Source organism: Mustela lutreola, chromosome 1 (assembly GCF_030435805.1).
Source record: "Mustela lutreola isolate mMusLut2 chromosome 1, mMusLut2.pri, whole genome shotgun sequence".
Taxonomy (NCBI): Eukaryota; Metazoa; Chordata; class Mammalia; order Carnivora; family Mustelidae; genus Mustela; species Mustela lutreola.
Window position 1 is genome coordinate 35,119,025 of NC_081290.1, and position 18,367 is coordinate 35,137,391.

Here is an 18,367-nt window from a genome sequence, read left to right on the forward strand (position 1 = left end):
AGCAGTTCATTCCATTGTTTGCACATTTGCTCACATTCATGTCTATTTTTTCACATACTCTGTGTAAAATTTTGAATTGTCTGTATTTATATGATTTTTCTCTATTTTGAAATTATCTCTTTTTAATATAAATGACTATAAATATTTCTTTGAATTGACATATATCCATAATTTATCTAACCATTCCTTATTATTTTGCATTTAGATTATTTCAGTGTTTTCCTTTAATAGCTATTTTCTTCAGTATAACATTTATCTGTTTTTGAATTATTTTCCACATATAAAAACCCAGGTGAGAGTATATTAATGGTATGAATTATTAGTATTATTTATATTACTAAACTAATATTTAAACATGGTAGAAGAAAAGTTTCTTTTCACAAAAGAATATATAGTGGAAAGTGTCTCTCTTCAACTCTGGATACCCTAATCTCGGTTTTCAGAAATAACCATTAAAGTAGACTTTAGTATATCCTTCCAGAATTAGTGTTCTATGCGTGGTCATTTTTGTATATGTGTATTTTTTAAAACTATTTTTTTATTTTTCCAAGGTGTGCATAGTAAGTGTAATATTTTCGAATTTTTAACATGTGTTGGTTTTCAAAGGAAATATATTGTTTGATGATACTACCAAATATACAGGCTACATCAGTTATGTGCAGCTGCCTCTAGCATTTTTAAATATAATATTTTTTTCCTACGTGTGTATGTGTATTGTCAGGGAACGTTAGGCATCTTTTAATTTGTGCTTTTGATATTCTCTTTGTTTCTTTCTAGCATTCTTTTAAATTATCAGTTAGCTTTGGTATCCTCACTTTTTTTCTCTTGATACTCTTAGTCAAAATCTTTTTGACTTTGGGCATTTAAAAAAATAAGAATTCAGTATTCTTTATTACTACACTCATGGCAAAATTAGTCAGACTTAAGTAACAAAAAGATTGAGACTTTAAAATTTTTCTATTATAAGGAAATTTATCTATGAAATTTTTTATAGTGAATTACATAAACTATCAAAGTTGTTTTGTTTTTATGGAAGATTCCTAGAAATACCATCTTAATTTGAAAAAAAAGCTAACAACTGAATTCCTTTTTCCCTATTACATTCATAATTAGATATTTAGAGGTTTATTCTGTTTTAGTGACTATTCTATCATATATTAGTAACTGAAATCTGTTTCATCTCCTTCAGTTGTATATGTAATGCCTAATTATATCTTTTTTAGACAGGTTTATTAAAAAAAAGTCTGTCCAAATTTTTAAGTGAAATAGATATTTTATTTTTGTTTAATATCTCCTTTAGTTTTTCAATCAAGTCCTGGTGCTGGGAAGATCATCAGTAAGTGATTTGTCAGAACATGTATTTGATCTGATTCAGGAACTTTTTGCAATAGATCCTCATTTGTTATTATCTGTCATGCCGCAGCTTGAATTCAAACTAAAGGTAGGACTGACTATAAGTTTTAAGTTTTTTAAGCTTTAAGAGAAAAATTTATATGTAACTGTAAAAGATATAAATATTGTTTTTCTCTTATAAAAGAATAAAATGGGAGTTTAGTTTATCTTCTTACAGTTAGTTAAGGTATACATTTTTAATCATTTCAGTAAAACAGTCTCATCTAGGTGTAATAGAGTTACATGGGAAAATTATAACTCTCTTAGTTGTTAAAATCTGATTAACAGGGGCACCTAGGTGGCTCAGTGGGTTAAGCCGCTGCCTTCGGCTCAGGTCATGATCTCAGGGTCCTGGGGTCGAGTCCCGCATCGGGCTCTCTGCTCAGCAGGGAGCCTGCTTCCCCTCTCTCTCTCTCTGTCTGCCTCTCCGTCTACTTGTGATTTCTCTCTATCAAATAAATAAAATCTTTAAAAAAAAAAAAATCTGATTAACAGAGTGACACAATAATAGATTTGAAAAATGGTATTATCCCTTGTAATACATTTTTTTTTTTAAGATTTTTTATTTATTTATTTGACAGACAAAGATCACAAGTAGGCAGAGAGGCAGGCAGAGAGGAGGAAGCAGGCTCCCTGCCGAGCAGAGAGCCCGATGTGGGACTCGATCCCAGGACCCCGAGATTATGACCTGAGCCGAAGGCAGCGGCTTAACCCACTGAGCCACCCAGGCGCCCTGTAATATATATTATTATTAAATAGTATTTATTATTAGGTAGATACATTTTCAAACATCAAAACATTTCAAACTGACTGCTCAAAGGATCTTGATTATAACGACATGAACCTTCCATAGTATAGATCAAGGACAAAACTTTTACTGTATGACTTGGGGCATATCTTATTTTTTATAGCCAAGTAAACAAGGGATTCATAACTCCTCAAAAAATACAAAAAACTTTTGACACTCGATCCCCTGTTCCAATTGAATTATGTGAGATAACAGCTTACATTTGCTCAATATTTTCAACTTTGTGAAAGGTTTTTTATATCTAATATCTTATTTGATCTTTAAACTGTGGTTTAGTTAGGACCAACATTATAGTTTTGAGTTTTGAGATGAAAAATTTAAGATGAAATAATTTTGCCTAGTTGCACAGTTAAAACGGACTTGTTAGAACTCCAGTTTTCAGACTCTTTCAGTATATATACATGATGGTTAAGAATTGTCCATGTTGGGGGTGCCTGTATGACTCACTTGGTGTTAAGCATTCTGCTCAGGTTATGATCGCAGGGCTGTGAGATAAAGCCCCATTGGGTTATGCACTTAGTGGGGAGTCTGCTTCTCACCCTCTCTACCACCCTACCCCACTCAAAAGCGCTGGACATGGAGCCTGTTTAAGATTCTCTCTTCCCTCTTCCTCTTCTCCCCCTCCAAAAAAATAAAGAATTGTCCATATTGTCTTTATTATAAATATTTATCACTTATAGTATAAAAGGACATTGTACCAAGCTTCTAAGAAAATCTATTACTTGAAAAATATTAAATGAAGAACAAGGTTTAGTGTCACTTTTTAATATTGAGTTTATTTTAACAGCCTAAAGATGTTTCCATACCAAATTATTTCTAGGTATAAAGCATTAAAATATTTTCTGTTAATAGAGTGTGAATATGAAAAGTCACACCTCTTCAGTCTTTAAATAAGATTGCCATGATAGATGGGGGATGGAATTAAGAACTAGTTTTCTAGGTTTCTGTGTGTGGACTGAGACACCACCTCAGAGACACCAAATGGTTTTTGCACCAAAATCAGTTTACCATCACTATAATCATATTCCAACCTCACTCAAGAAATGTATTTTAAATTTTTATAAGGTAGGAGGGCAAGTTGTTGCTCAGTTTCAGTAGTTAAAAATATAAATATAAAATGTCACATCGTTTGAAATAATCACTAAGTCACTGAAGTAGTCACAAACAAGTAGGATAAAACTTCCACTTAATTTAGTTTTTGACGTTTAGGCAGTAGACTGATTTTTCTTCAAAAAAAAAAAAAAAGTCGTGTTGGTTAGTTGATTGGATTTACTAAAAGGTCCTGATCTGTGTTGTGGTCACATTGCTTGAGAAAAATTTTGTCAAAGAAAACAGTTTTTTTAATTACAAATATTAAAGCTTTATACCATTTTCATTTTTATCTCTTTGATAAGGGTGCCTGTTTTACCCACAAAACTGCTTTTCCTGAAAGATAAACTATTCGTAACAAAGACCATATCCCATGTTCTTTATTTTTTTACCCTGCTTTTTCCATGAGTATTTTTTTATTGGATATCTGGTATTACTGTAGACACACATTGTATATGAATGGTTGAGAAAATTAGCAATTGCTTTTTGTTACTTCCTTTATTTTCCTAGTCAATATGTGGTTTTTAAAGTTTCACATTTTACATGGTTTCAGAATAACTTAATTTATAGTAAGATGTGACATCACTAGTGAAACTGAAACAATTCATAGCATATATTGATTCAGGATAAGAAAATTGGAGGTCTTTATAAAAAAAAATTTCAAACTAAGTTTTGATTTTTTTATAATGTTCTGTTTTGCTGATCTTTTAGATCTTCTTAATATTCTTGTTATTCTATTAAAATGAGTTTTCCTGGGGGTGCCTGGGTGGCTCAGCTGTTAAGCATCTGCCTTTGGCTCAGGTCATGATCCCAGGGTTCTTGAATCAAGTGCCATGTCTGGCTCCCACCGTGTCTTGGTCCGTGTTCCACGGGAGCCTGCTTCTCCCTCTCCCACCCTACCCCACCCTGCGCCCCCTTGCTTGTGTTCCTTCTCTCTCTGTCTCCCTCTGTCAAATAAGTCAATAAAATCTTTTTAAAAAATGAAAGTGAGTTTTCCTAAATCATGACATTCTTCAGTGTTATTTTCTCCAGTAACTTAGGGGATCTCCGTTTTTGTTTTGTTTTGTTTTGTTTTCAAGATTATGTATTTATTTGAGATAGAGCAAGAGTGAGGGAGCCAGAGCAAGAGCTGGGGGAGGACAGAGAGAGAGAGAAGGGGAGCGGGAAGCCTGATGTGGGGCTGGATCCCAGGAACCTGAGACCATGACCCGAGCCAAAGGCAGAATCCTGGTCAACTGAGCTACCCCAGGTCCCTAGGGGATCCTTGATTAAAATTTCATATATCAAAACCTTAATTGGGGGGCGCCTGGGTGGCTCAGTGGGTTAAAGGCTCTGCCTTCGGCTCAGGTCATGGTCCCAGGGTCCTGGAATCGAGCCCCACATCAGGCTCTCTGCTCAGCGGGAAGCCTGTTTCCCTCTCTCTCTCTCTCTCTCTCTCTCTCTGCCTACCTCTCCGCCTACTTGTGATCTCTCTCTCTGTGTCAAATAAATAAATAAAATCTTAAAAAAAATTAAAAAAGTTTAAAACCTTAATTGGTAGGAGTTTATGTTGGAGTTCAAATGGCAGAACGATTTCTTATAAGAAAACTTAGTAGGATGGGGGCCTCCCGGGTGGCTTAGCCTGTTAAGCACTCTTGATCTCAGAGCTGAGTTCAGGCTCCACATTGGGCTCCACAGTGGATGTGGAGCCTACTTAAAAAAAAAAAAAGAGAGAAAGAAAGAAAAGAAAACTTACCAGGGTGGGAATTATTTGCAGCTTTGCCTTTCACAGAATTTTTTCCAAGACTCTTAGAGAATGTTAGAATTGAATGATTATCTTAGTATTTCTACAGTGTCTGTGTAGATTGCAAATAAGCAGTGAAGTAAGCATAAATTAGCAGTTGGAGGGGGTGTAAAATAAGAACAAAGAACAAGATGATGTGACATGGAATCACATCAATTTCTACATAGTAAATGAGAGCATATGATATTTTAAAGTTCTCATCGTTGTAAGTGGAAATAGGAAACTGTAGCTTCTCAGGAATGATTCATGTTGTTTTCTGTAATCTGATGAATAAACTTTGGCTTCATTTATTTTCTCTTTTTCCTTAGAGCAATGATGGAGAAGAGCGATTAGCTGTTGTTCGACTTTTAGCTAAATTATTTGGTTCTAAAGATTCGGATTTGGCAACACAGAATCGTCCTCTTTGGCAGTGTTTTCTTGGACGGTAAGAGAATATATAATTCTATGGATTCTGACTTGTATGTTTTGGAGGCCAGTCAGTATGGTCCATTTGATTAAAACCACTCGTACCAAAACTTTAATTGATATGTGGTGGGTTTTTTGTTTGTTTGTTTGTTTTTTAAGTGTCTATTGCTCTTTCTTGGAGAACAAGTTACACATCAGATTTTTTATGAAGAATGCTTATTATTTACCACATAACACTTTTTAATCTTCCTGTGCTACAATAATGTCATTAGAATAAATAGGTAGGCAATATCTGAGAATGTTCCATCTTAAGATTTTTAAATCATGAGACTGAAGACATAATGATCCAGCCCATGCCATTTTTCAGTCCAATAATGTATTCATTTACTAGTGTTTATTGTTTAGATCTGTAGCTTATCTAATTGAATAATGTATGTTATGAACTAATTTGGTATTATAGTACGATTTTGAAATTGAAAATGACGCTCTTGGGACGCCTGGGTGGCTCAGTTGGTTAAGCAGCTGCCTTCGGCTCAGGTCATGATCCCAGCTTCCTGGGATCGAGTCCCACATCGGGCTCCTTGCTCTGCGGGGAGCCTGCTTCTCCCTCTGACTCTGTCTTCCACTCTGTCTGCCTGTGCTCGCTCTCGCTCGCTCTCTCTCTGACAAATAAATAAAATCTTTAAAAAAAAAAAAAAAAAGAAAGAAAGAAAATGACGCTCTTGATTCAGATAATTTTTAATGTTCCTTCTCGAGAACTTAGAATTATTAGGATCTATTCAACTTGATGATAAGGTTAAAAAATATCTTTGAGGGACGCCTGGGTGGCTCAGTTGGTTGGACGACTGCCTTCGGCTCAGGTCATGATCCCGGAGTCCCGGGATCAAGTCCCACATCAGGCTCCCAGCTCCATGGGGAGTCTGCTTCGCTCTCTGACCTTCTCCTCACTCATGCTCTCTCTCACTGTCTCTCTCTCAAATAAAGAAATAAAATCTTTAAAAAAATAAATAAATAAATAAAAATAAAAAAAAAAATCTTTGAAATTTATCAAATTCCCTCTTGCATTCCATTTACATGTTTCTTGCTTCAGACCATGAAAAGTCTGTTTTTACTCTTAGTATTCTGGAGAATATTTAAGATTCATCATTGTTTAATTCAGCTGATTCAGAAGGTGGGCTTAGAAATTTTCTTAAGTTCATTATAATGATCCCAAGTTAGATTTGCCAGTTATATTTTGATATTTGAGAAATCTCTGACACTGACGATCTTAATTTGCTTAGAACAGGCTATTTTGAAGGTCTGTAAATGCTGGCTATTTTGAATAATTAAACTTGATTTTATGACAACTTAAAATAGAGGGAATGAAACAACTAACAACTATACTCGTCAATAAACAAAAGAGGAGTGATTCTGTCCTTGTGATTGCATCGATGTTTATAGCAAAACCAATAACTTATAAAAACTAAATCAACTGTAAGAAACTTCTTATATTCATAATTTTATATTCACTGATATTTCTAATAGTCAGTCTCCTTCATATTTCTACATATGAAGCATTCATTCATTGAATTCATTAAAACAAAGAAGTATTACCAGTGTATCTGTTTTACTGTATTATTTCCCTTAATTATTTAGCAATAAGTGTTTTGATACTTTGTAATTTAGTTGATCGTAAATGGTAATGTTTTCATTTTTCTCTGGCAGTTAGAAAAGCCTGGGTGGCTCAGTGGTTGGGCCTCTGCCTTTGGCTCAGGTCATGATCTCAGGGCCCTGGGATCGAGCCCCACATTGGGCTCTCTGCTCAACAGGGAGCCTGTTTCTTTGCCTACTTGTGTTCTCTGTCTCTGTCAAATAAATAAATAAAGTCTTAAAAACAAATGTTTAAAAAAAAAAGAAAATTTATAAATCCTAAAATTATTGTAATTTTAGTCTTTACTTAGGAAAGTAAGAAAAAAGTAAGCTTTATTTATTAAGACGTTTATTGGGGCACCTGGGTGGCTCAGTCAGTTAAGCATCTGCCTTTGGCTTGGGTCATAGTTCTAGGATCCTGGGGCAGAGTGCTCCCTGCTCAGCAGCGAGTCTGCTTCTGCCTCTCCGCTGCTTGTGCTCTCTCTCTTTTTCTCTCTCTCTCAAATAAATTTTAAAAATATTTTTTTAAAAAGGCATTTATTATATAACTTTAATTGGTTATCTTATGAGATTACTTTAAAAATAGTTTTGCTTTTTAAAAACAGATTTTTATAATTAACAGTTGTTTTTAAATTGCCCATAATTTTAAATTTGAGATTTGCTAAGTTTACCTTTATCATGTACAGGCTGTGATCTACATGTGGTGTTTCATATTTACTGCATTTTTACGGTACACTAAACCTTTGAAAGAGTACTTTAATACAAGTTTGTCCCAGCATATGAAACTTTTTTGTTGTAAGGCAGTTATGACACATATATTTTATGAACTTACCTTTGAAGTTCTAGATCTGCCTCTCATATGATTTGTTTTCTACCTCTTCGTCCAGTATTTTCCCCTTTTAACTTTTATCAAGTAGATTTTGTAGGTTTTAAATTTTTATTTTTTGTTTTGTGTTATAACTAGGCTCTTAAATTTGGGGCTCCACAAAGTATGTAGTTTGGGTTGGGGGATGTGTTTATACTTTTGTTTTAGCATGGTAGACATTGTGTTTTCAAAAATGTTTTTGTGAAAATATGTATTTTTTTTATTTTCTCCCTTCAGAACATACTGTTATTATAAAGTAACACACTTTTTTATTGGTAACTGTTGTTTATAGGCACTTATGTAATGTAGATATGAAAATAATTATTTATTTGAAAATAATTATTTTGCCTTACAACTAATCTTCAACTACCCTTTCCATGTAGATTTAATGACATTCACGTTCCTGTGAGGTTAGAAAGTGTGAAATTTGCCAGTCACTGTTTAATGAATCACCCAGATTTAGCAAAGGATCTCACAGGTAAGCTGGCTGATTTATTATAAATACGAGAGTAATCACACAAATATATATTAGCTGTGACCTTTGACCTTAAATTTAGTATCTGAAGAGGTTTTAACTCTGCCTCTACTTCAGTTTTTTATAAATCCTGGGCTGATAAGTGATTTTTTATATTTATACAATAAAATTACTCTTGAAATCTTCATATTGTAATCCTTCAGGATTTTTTGGAAATCATAGTTAGAGGAGGTAGACATTGGGTTTGGGCACAAATCATTATACCTATATGATAATTAAATTTAGAAACATAACTAATAATAATCCGGAAAGTGATTATCTCCTGGAGGAGACTAGAATTTCCCATTCTTAACTTGAACATTGAGCATTTGAACTTGCTTGTTTGGTATTGGCAAATAAAAGATTTTACCAAAAGAGAAGAATAATTTTTTGTTTTTATTTTGTTTGTACTGTAATTAAGTATCTTTTTTAGAGGTCATAGAATTCTAGTTACTCTGTATTTTATATTGTGTAATATACAGAAATATACCCATCAGCAAACTTGCTATAAGCATTTTTACTCTTTTTCTTTTACTTCTTTTAATTTGTATTGTAACTTAAGCTCTGAATATATAAATCAGATATTTCATTGTGATTTGACTTTTCCACAATAGTTGAGGTAAAATACATTATTTATTAAGATGTGACTCCAGTAAGAAATAGTGTGGTATATTTTATTTTGTGATTATGTAGGGTATTGTCACATCAAAAATGATTTTAATTCATGCCACTTTTTACAAACATTGTTTCAGTATGGATAGAAGCCTAAAGCGTTAGTCTTTTCTGTCATTCTGAACATGACAAGTATCATAGCTAACATTTAGCTTTAGTTTTTTTCTCTTATTACAGAGTATTTGAAAGTTAGGTCACATGATCCCGAAGAGGCTATTCGGCATGATGTCATTGTTACTATAATAACAGCTGCCAAAAGAGACCTTGCCTTAGTAAATGATCAACTCCTTGGCTTTGTAAGAGAAAGAACACTGGATAAACGGGTAAAATCTGAGGAATTTTATTCTTTTGTAATTTATTATATTTAAAATGTTTGCTAAAGACAAATTATTTCTAAAGTTTTAATTTACCTTTTCAGTTATGAGTTTCAATAGAATAGTGAGTGATCACCTATGTTGTTTTTCTTACAGTTACCATTTTCAGAAGTGACCGCGTTGCATAAACTTAGCTGGATCTATCATTCATTGGGCTAAAAGAATATCATACTTTATATGAAAGTGATATTTCTATATCACTATGCCATGCTAAGGGTTATAGTGACAGTTGTATGTTCAGATACTTTTTTATGTGATTTCCTCTCTGTGGTTATAGTTAAAAACATGATTTGTTAAGGAAGACTAGTACTAAGAACAACAAAACCTGTTGCTAAGGAATAGTGTCAACTGTAAGCCAGAGACAGACATGCAAGGCAGGCTGATCAGGCATCGTATTAACAACTTGAACACAAGTTACCTTTTCATTGTGCTGTTTTATTTGGGGAATAGTTGAAAACACACTGTCCTCGTAAAACCAGTGTCCTTTAGCAGTAGTTTCAGAGTAAAACTATATTTCTTGGTTATAAAATACAGCAAAGGTATTCTTTAGGTTCTTTCTAACTATTTTGGTAGAATAGGCAAGTATGTCAGGTAGGCGCTATTTAACATGTTCAACTGTGTCACTAATTATAACTTTGAACAAGTTTTTCCTCTTGGCTTTTATTTAAATGAAATGAAGCTCTACCTGTCGGTTAGCTAGTAATTCTCCCACCCCCACCTCCATACACACACTTGATTGAAGGTATTACCATTTGTATTATTTCTTCCTTTTAGAAACATGTCACTCCTGCTTCTGCTAATGTTTGTTTATAGTTTCTGAAAGAGTTGAATAAATGAATCTTCCTAAGGCTGTGTGATATGGTCATAATAGCATCTACTGGAATTTTTTTTAGGACCCCAATTTTGGTGCAGTAAATTAGATGACCTTGTGTATAGCCTTTCTGAAATTTGGGGACAGGACTTATTTTTAGATTTCACTGCTTACATTATTTGGTTTCATGTGTGATATGTCAAAGGCATATATGTTATGTTATATGGGAACAAAGTTTCATTCCATCTAAATAGCCTAAAAATGAGGAAATTATACAAAAGATTGTAAAGAAATATTAATGTAAATAAACCAAAGATTATATGCTCTGATTTGTTGAGACAAATATCTTTTTTAGTTTTCTTTAATTACATCTCACTGTCATGGTTCTAACTGTAGGTTTTTATAGTCTCCTTTTTTTATCAACCTTCTTCCTGCCACCTTTCTTTCCTCCTAGCAGACTGTTCCAGTCTCTAGAAGTCCCAAAGAGTCTTCTTCCACTAACTAGTATGTGGCTAGGTAAATCATTTGCCCTTTTAATCTATAAAGTAAAGAAGTTCACTTAAAATGATCACTAAGGTGCTTTCCAACTTTGTAATTTAGGATCCTGATACTAAATTTTATTTTTATTCTGAGTTAATATCAAAAGGAATGTAATTAGGATAAAACATTACAGATGATAGGGCTTTTGGTTGCAGGGTAAATCACATACTTTATCTTTTACGTTTTCATCAGTTTTTAAACTGGGGCATATATTTTAGAAAGAATAACAGTCTGATTTATGAATAGGAATATTCAAAATTATTGGTAAAGCAATTTGTTGCTTCTTAGGAGAATAAGTATTATGCCAGCTTAGGTACATGTAAGTCTGATTGTAAAACCTAGTGAAGAAATGCCAATTTTTGCAGATTTGTATACTAAAGTTTGGTATCTTGCTCATTCAATAAACTTTATACTTTTTAGTGGCGAGTAAGAAAAGAAGCTATGATGGGTCTGGCTCAGCTTTATAAGAAATACTGTCTTCATGGTGAAGCAGGAAAGGAAGCTGCAGAGAAAGTCAGCTGGATAAAGGACAAACTTTTGCATATTTATTATCAGAATAGCATCGATGACAAGTGAGTCTGGCATGTTGGTAGAATGGTTGACTTTAAAAGTGCTTTTGATTTTTTTGACATATAATATACTTCTTAATTTTTTAATTGTTTCTAAATTTGGAAATCACTTTCTGTATATTTATACATTCTATGTTTAGATAAGGCTGGTATAAATTATCAAGTAGCATAATTAATGAAGTGGGTATGGGCTTTGGGGTCAGACCAGAGACCAGATCTTCATTCTTCACCTTATTAGACGTGTGCTTATACACAGCTGACTTCTGTGCACCTTGGTTTTATCTAAAAAGTAATAAAGCTTTCCATACAAGATGGTCATGTGGATTAAGTAAAAAACGAACATAAAGCTCCCTAGCCCAAGCCTGTCAATATGAGACTATTCAATAACTGCTAGTTACTATTTTTACTTTTTTGCAACACAATAGGTATCAATAGAGGCAGTGCTATGATTTTTTTTAATTGAGGAACAATTGACATATAACGATTATAGGCATATAACATCATGATTCTGTATTTGTGTATATTGGGAAGAGATTGTCACATTATGTCAAATTAACATGCATCCCCATACTTGTTAAAAAATTTCTTTCCTCGTGTTAAGGACTTACATTGTTTCATTTTCTGAATATTGCTTGTAATTCTATATTGAGTTGTAGTAATGATTTTGGTTTTTGCAAAGTGCTTTGCAATGTTTGATAGAATTAGCCTGATAACTTCTGCATCACTGGCTGTGTATTTTATTGATTAATGAAGATTTCTTGTATTGTCTTATTCTTGTGGTTCTAGTTAATAAATATAAGCTTAGCAAGATGGTTATTCCAGTATCATTAAGGAATTTAGACTGTGGAGAGAAGAGAGATCAGATACACACAGGAAAAGCTAAATTTTCAGGAAGTAGTAATATGAAGGAAGGTCCCCCTGATTTTAGATGACCGCATGGGAAAGGAGTTGGATTGTAATTGGAAGAAATTAATGTGTATGGGGTGGGGTTAGGTTGTTTTGGTTTGATTTGGAGGATTTTCTTTCTTTCTTTCTTTCTTTCTTTCTTTCTTTCTTTGAGAATTAGCTGTCCATGACTGCTAAGTAATTTCCTATAGTTCAGAAGTGGTGAAGAATAGCTGGCACAGCCTCGCACCCTGTATTTAGGAATAACATATAAACCCTTTTAGAACAAATGTTCCATACTGACAAAAAGTGAAGCCACCATAGCTCTAAATTTTAAATAACATAGCAACCATAGCTCTAAATTTTAAAATAACTAACCCAGGGTACCTGCCTGTCTTAGTAGAGCATGCAACTCTTAATTTCACAAGTTCAATCCCCACATTGGGCATAGAGAATACTCCAGAAACAAAAAACAAGAACCACTAACAATCAAATAAAGACCGTACTCCAAGAAAAGGAACTGGTCACCTACTGATCTTTTCCACTGTATTTACACACATAGATCTGGTATCTTTGCATGAGGTGGTTAAAATATAAAAGGGCTATTACTTCTAAAAAACAATAGAATAATTGTTATTGGGATTTTTTGTTTTATAGACTGTTGGTAGAGAAAATCTTTGCTCAGTATCTTGTCCCCCACAACTTGGAAACAGAAGAGAGAATGAAATGCTTGTATTATTTATATGCTAGTTTGGATCCAAATGCTGTCAAGTAAGTTACTTTTTAAATGATTGTTTGGAGTTAAAGATTTTGTAAAATTACTTTACCTTATCTAATTGTTGATGGGATTATTGCTGCTTCTAGTTAAATCAAGAACCTCAGGGTGCCTGGGTGGTTTATTCCTTTAAGGGTCTGACTCTCCATTCTGGCTTTTTGCAGGGAGGGGCTGGGCATGGAGCTTGATTAAAGATTCTCTCCCTCTGCCCCCACCCAACCCACCCCTTGCACTCAGACATGGTCTCAAGGAAAAAAAGAACTTTAGATAATGTTTATACAGAAAATTTTTAGAAGTTCAGATAAATTAAAAGCAAAAATTCCAATATGTGTAGACATATTTGGCAGCTGAGTCAGTAAAACAGTTTCAGGGATTCAAAGAAATCCCCTCGTCAAAATTACTTTTGTCTACCTGTTGAAAGGGATCTAAATTACACTATTGGAACTTTACAGTACAAATCCTAAGGACTAAATACTGCTTCTTAATCAGGAAAATATATTCAGATCACCCCTGTGTAGAATGACCATATGATTGTTTGTCTGAATTGGAATATTTTTGAAACTGAAAGGCGCTATTAATATTTTTGATCCATACTTGGCATAAACTTTAACTGTCCCAGGCCAACTAGAATGTGTGGTCATTCCATTGTAATAAAGCTTTTTAAAAAGTAAACGTGTCCTGTCACTAAGAATTCTGATTATTCTTTTTTTTTTTTTTAAGATTTTATTTATTCAATAGAGAGAAATCACAAGTAGGCAGAGAGGCAGAGAGAGAGAGAGGGAGGGGAGGAAGCAGGCTCCCCACGGAGCAGAGAGCCCGACGTGGGGCTCTATCCCAGGACCCTGGGATCTTGACCTGAGCCGAAGGCAGAGGCTTTAACCCACTGAGCCACCCAGGCACCCCAGAATTCTGATTATTCTGAAAAGAACCTTAGCTCGTGTGTGTGTGTGTATTATTATAATATGTGTATATTGTATTTTATGTATTTGTCTTTTAACTTTCATATAATTTCAAACTTATAGAAAAGTTGTGGGAAAAATACAAAGTGTTATGATATGCCTTTTACCCAGATTCGTCATTTGCTTTATCATTTGCCATTTGCATATACTTTTTCTTTCTCTCTACATAAATATTTTTTTCTGAACCATTTGAGAGTAATTTGCAAACATTAGATCCCTTTACCCCTAAATATTTCAGTGTTCCCTAGGAGCAAGATATTCTCTTATAAGACCAGAGTACTCTTACCAAAATCAAGAGATTTAACATTGATACAATATCATTGTCTAATCTAATGTGTATTTAAGTTATTCCAGTAATGTGCTTTATGAGGTTTTTTATTTTTCATTCTAGGATTACAGATTGTATATTTCATTGTCATGTCTCTAGTTTCTTAATTTGGAGCCATTCTTGGCCTTTCTTTATCTTTTATAACTTTGATGATTGGGAAAGAGTATTGCATGGTCCAGTCCAATTTTGTAAAATATCCCCTCAATTTGGGTTCATCCAGTGTTTCCTCATTATTAGATTGGGCTTACGCATTTTCAGCAGAAATTCTACAGCGGTAACTTATGTTGGGTCCTTAGTGTATTATATTAGGGGACTTTGGCCATTTTTAAAAATTTGCAGGTGATTCCTGATGCTCACTCTAGGTAGTAAATCCCTGGCCTAAGGTTTTGATCTCTCTATATTTCAAAATATTGGCAAATAATACTCCAACATAGACTAATATCTCAGAGATCCCTCTGGGCACCTGGAATTATGAACTGGGTTTGTGAGAGAAGAAAAATTGCTTTCATGGAGAGAAGGAAGTCTAGAATAATAAACACTCAAGTTAAATTTGATGCCTTGAATCTGCATCATTTCTGTGAAGTTCACTTCTGCAGCCCTTCATTCATACCTCTTTAGCCTACCATGAAAATGCCTTTATGATCTGATCCTTTTCTGCAGTATGTTCCCGCTTCCCGATGATTCTTCATTTATACTCTCTGCCCCAAGTCTGTAAAAAAAAAATTTTGTTACCTATCCCAGGCATTTTGATGCCATTTTATCTTTTTTTGTACTAGAACATTCTAGTTTCCTCTGCTTAGAATGTCTTTCAGTCCAGGGCACCTGGGTGACTCAGTTGGTTAAGTGTCACTCTTTGGCTTAGATCATGATCTCGGGGTGCTAGGTTCAAGCCCCACATCTGGCTCCCTGCTCAGTGGGGAGTATCCTTCTCCCTCTCGCTCTTCCCTTCCCACAACCTCCCACTAAAGCTTTATCTTCCTCTCAAACAAATAAAATCTTTAAAAAAAAAAAGTCTTTCAGTCCTCATTTACCTAGAAGATCCTATTCATCCTCCTAAAACTTCTTAAATACTTTCTTTCCTAAGAAGCCTTTTATTTACTATTTTAAACTAACCTGTCTTAATCCCGTAAATAAATGCTGGTGCTGCTGCTTAAAATTTTTAAATAGATGGAGAAGCATGGTGTATCTATCCAATACAGCAAGAAAAATAGTAAAGTTGAATAATTACCAGATTATTATATTACATATTTTTTTAATATTTATTAACAGAGCTCTCAATGAAATGTGGAAGTGTCAGAACATGCTTAGAAGTCATGTACGAGAACTGTTGGATTTGCACAAGCAACCTACAGTAGGTTCATGATTTGTTTAAATTAATAGTTTGTTATGGTCATTGCTCAGTTTTTGTGTAGTTACATATATTGAAGCAAGTAAAAACTATTATTGTTTTCCAAATTTTGGTTACACATAATTTCTCTAGTTTTCCAAGCTGTATTTTCACTGTAAATGAATATAACAAAATTTTATTTTCTAGCATGAACAAATAAATGGTAATTTCTAATTTATCGTTTTCGATACTAAGAATTTATATATGGTTCATCCATTTTCAAATAATTAGAATTAAACATCGAGATAAAATTTTGTGAGAAACCATGATTTGCTTTTTTTTTTTACTCCATGATTTTGGGTCCTTCATTGTAGAGTCAATATCAAATTAGGTACCAATTCTATAAATATGGCAAAGTTAAATTAACAAAAAAATTCTGCCCAGTGTCATCTGGAAGATGGAGGAAAGAAATGTAATTAATTTCTTAATATATTTCTAAATGTGTTTGCTATCAGAATAGGTGTTCTTAACTAGGAACTTGTAGACAGAGACCCTTCAAGGGTCTATTGATGCTAAAGCAAGGGTTGACAAAATTTTTTTATAAATGATCAGATTACAAAAATTTAGGCTTTACCAGCCATAAAGTCTCTGTTGAACTGCTCAACTCTGTTTCCAAAATCACAAAAGCAGTCATAGACAATATGTAAATGAACGACTGTGACTGTGTTTCAGCAAAACTTTAACAGTAACAGATGGTTCATCGGACCATAGTTTACCGATTTCTGATCCAAATTATTCCAATGTCATACAAATTTAGTAATAAAGTAATGCTTTATTATTTTGTTGGATTATACAAAATTACTTTTTGGAAGGCAGAGGATATTCTGAGGTTACTTAAGTAATAGGCCACAGAATAGTTAATAGAACTATTCAGAATAGGAAGAAATTTTTTTCTATTCTTAACATTTTTAGTTAATTTTTTTTGATGTATGAATTCACAGTAATTTTGATGATAATTATTTCCATTATCTTCAGTTCCATATTCTGGCAAGATGTTTTCCTTGTGGAAGTTATGTACTCCTTTTTAATATTTAAAACCTCTTTATGACATCACCTTTTCTTCTCTTTGTCCTGACTTAATAGTTGTTGCCACTCCACTGTTCTTTGTTATCAACTTAAGGTAGAGATTTTCTGGTGACTGGTTTGTGATGTTTTTTGTTTTGGTTTAGTTTTTTTTTTTTTTTTTTTTTTTTTTTTAATGTGTAATTGGATTTTCTTACAGAAATTTGGTAGCACATATGACTTCTGTTTCTGTTTTAAATTTCAGTCAGAGGCTAACTGTTCTGCCATGTTTGGAAAGCTGATGACCATAGCAAGTGAGTTTGTTTATTCATTCCGTATAGATGTGTAATAAACATCAAAACAGACAATTTACATAATGGGATTATCAATTTAATACTAAGTAAAGGAAAGTAATCATCTTAATTTCTAAGAACAAGTGAGGCTGATTATTTTTTGATAGCTCAGCATAATTTTTAAGAGAGCTTGCTTTTAGTTTCATAGTTTTTCTTTTATAATACTGATTCTCTTTCAATTTTACAGAGAATTTGCCTGACCCTGGGAAAGCACAAGATTTTGTGAAGAAATTTAACCAGGTTCTTGGTGATGATGAAAAATTACGATCTCAGCTGGAGTTATTAATCAGCCCAACCTGTTCATGCAAACAGGCAGATGTTTGTGTGGTTAGTAAATTATATTTCTGCACATGTTCTTTTAGCTTTGCTTTGTTGAAATTTATATTTTATTAAAGTTTGCTTTACATAAATTATTTGTGTTAATTTAACAATATTGTGAACTCAAAATTATCTGGAACTATATCTGTGGTTAGCTTAGCTCTCTTACTACTGTTTAGCCAAATTCCAGGAAAAATGAGAGAACTAAGCCAGGGAGGTTGGTCCTAGGAATTGAGCAGGACAGTATGCTTTGTATTTAGTAGTAAATAGAATTTTCTAAATGCTTAAGTATGTATGCATTTTCTTCACTCACGTATTAGCATAGAAGTAACCCTTGTCAATAAATTAGCAGCAGTTACATTGCCATATATGCATTTATAGATAAGGTAATTCCTTTTAGGCTTTTGTCTTCATTCTATTCCTGGATTCTTTATTTTATAGAAAACCAGTATTCATTGAAAATATCAGGAAGGAAAACTTCATCCATTCATTTATTCAGCATTTTTCTGTGTTTGAATTTCAGCTGTACCATTAACTACCAGTGTGACCTTTAGTAAGTTCTTCAGTATTTTGTAGCCTCATTTTTCTCATCTATAAATATTAAAAAACTTATAAGATGATTAGAAAATTAGTGGGTGTATCTGTGCATATATATCCTAATGCCTGGCCCTGCACTGCCCTTTAGGATTTAAATAAATTATATTTCCCTTGTATTACATATGTTACAACTACTGTGTTTGGGACCAGGCTTACAGAGCTGAGTAAGAGAAAAGAAAATTATTTCAGATATTTATGTCTAACTTTGTTCTAGAAAGAATTAGAGTGCAATAATTATTTGTGTATAAAGTGATGAGGACTATAATAGATGTATATACAAAGTGGTCTGAGAGCATGGAATAGGTATTTTTT

General features: G+C 33.4%; 1 protein-coding gene across 2 annotated transcripts in view; it reads left to right on the plus strand.

Annotated features, from left to right (window-relative positions):
* PDS5A (PDS5 cohesin associated factor A) overlaps nt 1-18,367 on the plus strand; it is a 143,731-nt gene that overhangs the window by 60,296 nt on the left and 65,068 nt on the right. For both annotated transcript variants that reach the window (XM_059163195.1, XM_059163187.1), the window contains exons 8-16: nt 1,301-1,441; nt 5,381-5,496; nt 8,355-8,449; nt 9,335-9,480; nt 11,303-11,454; nt 12,994-13,107; nt 15,668-15,749; nt 17,053-17,101; nt 17,328-17,467. In XM_059163195.1, coding sequence (XP_059019178.1) covers nt 1,301-1,441; nt 5,381-5,496; nt 8,355-8,449; nt 9,335-9,480; nt 11,303-11,454; nt 12,994-13,107; nt 15,668-15,749; nt 17,053-17,101; nt 17,328-17,467 — 1,035 coding nt within the window. The remainder of the gene's footprint in view (nt 1-1,300; nt 1,442-5,380; nt 5,497-8,354; nt 8,450-9,334; nt 9,481-11,302; nt 11,455-12,993; nt 13,108-15,667; nt 15,750-17,052; nt 17,102-17,327; nt 17,468-18,367) is intronic.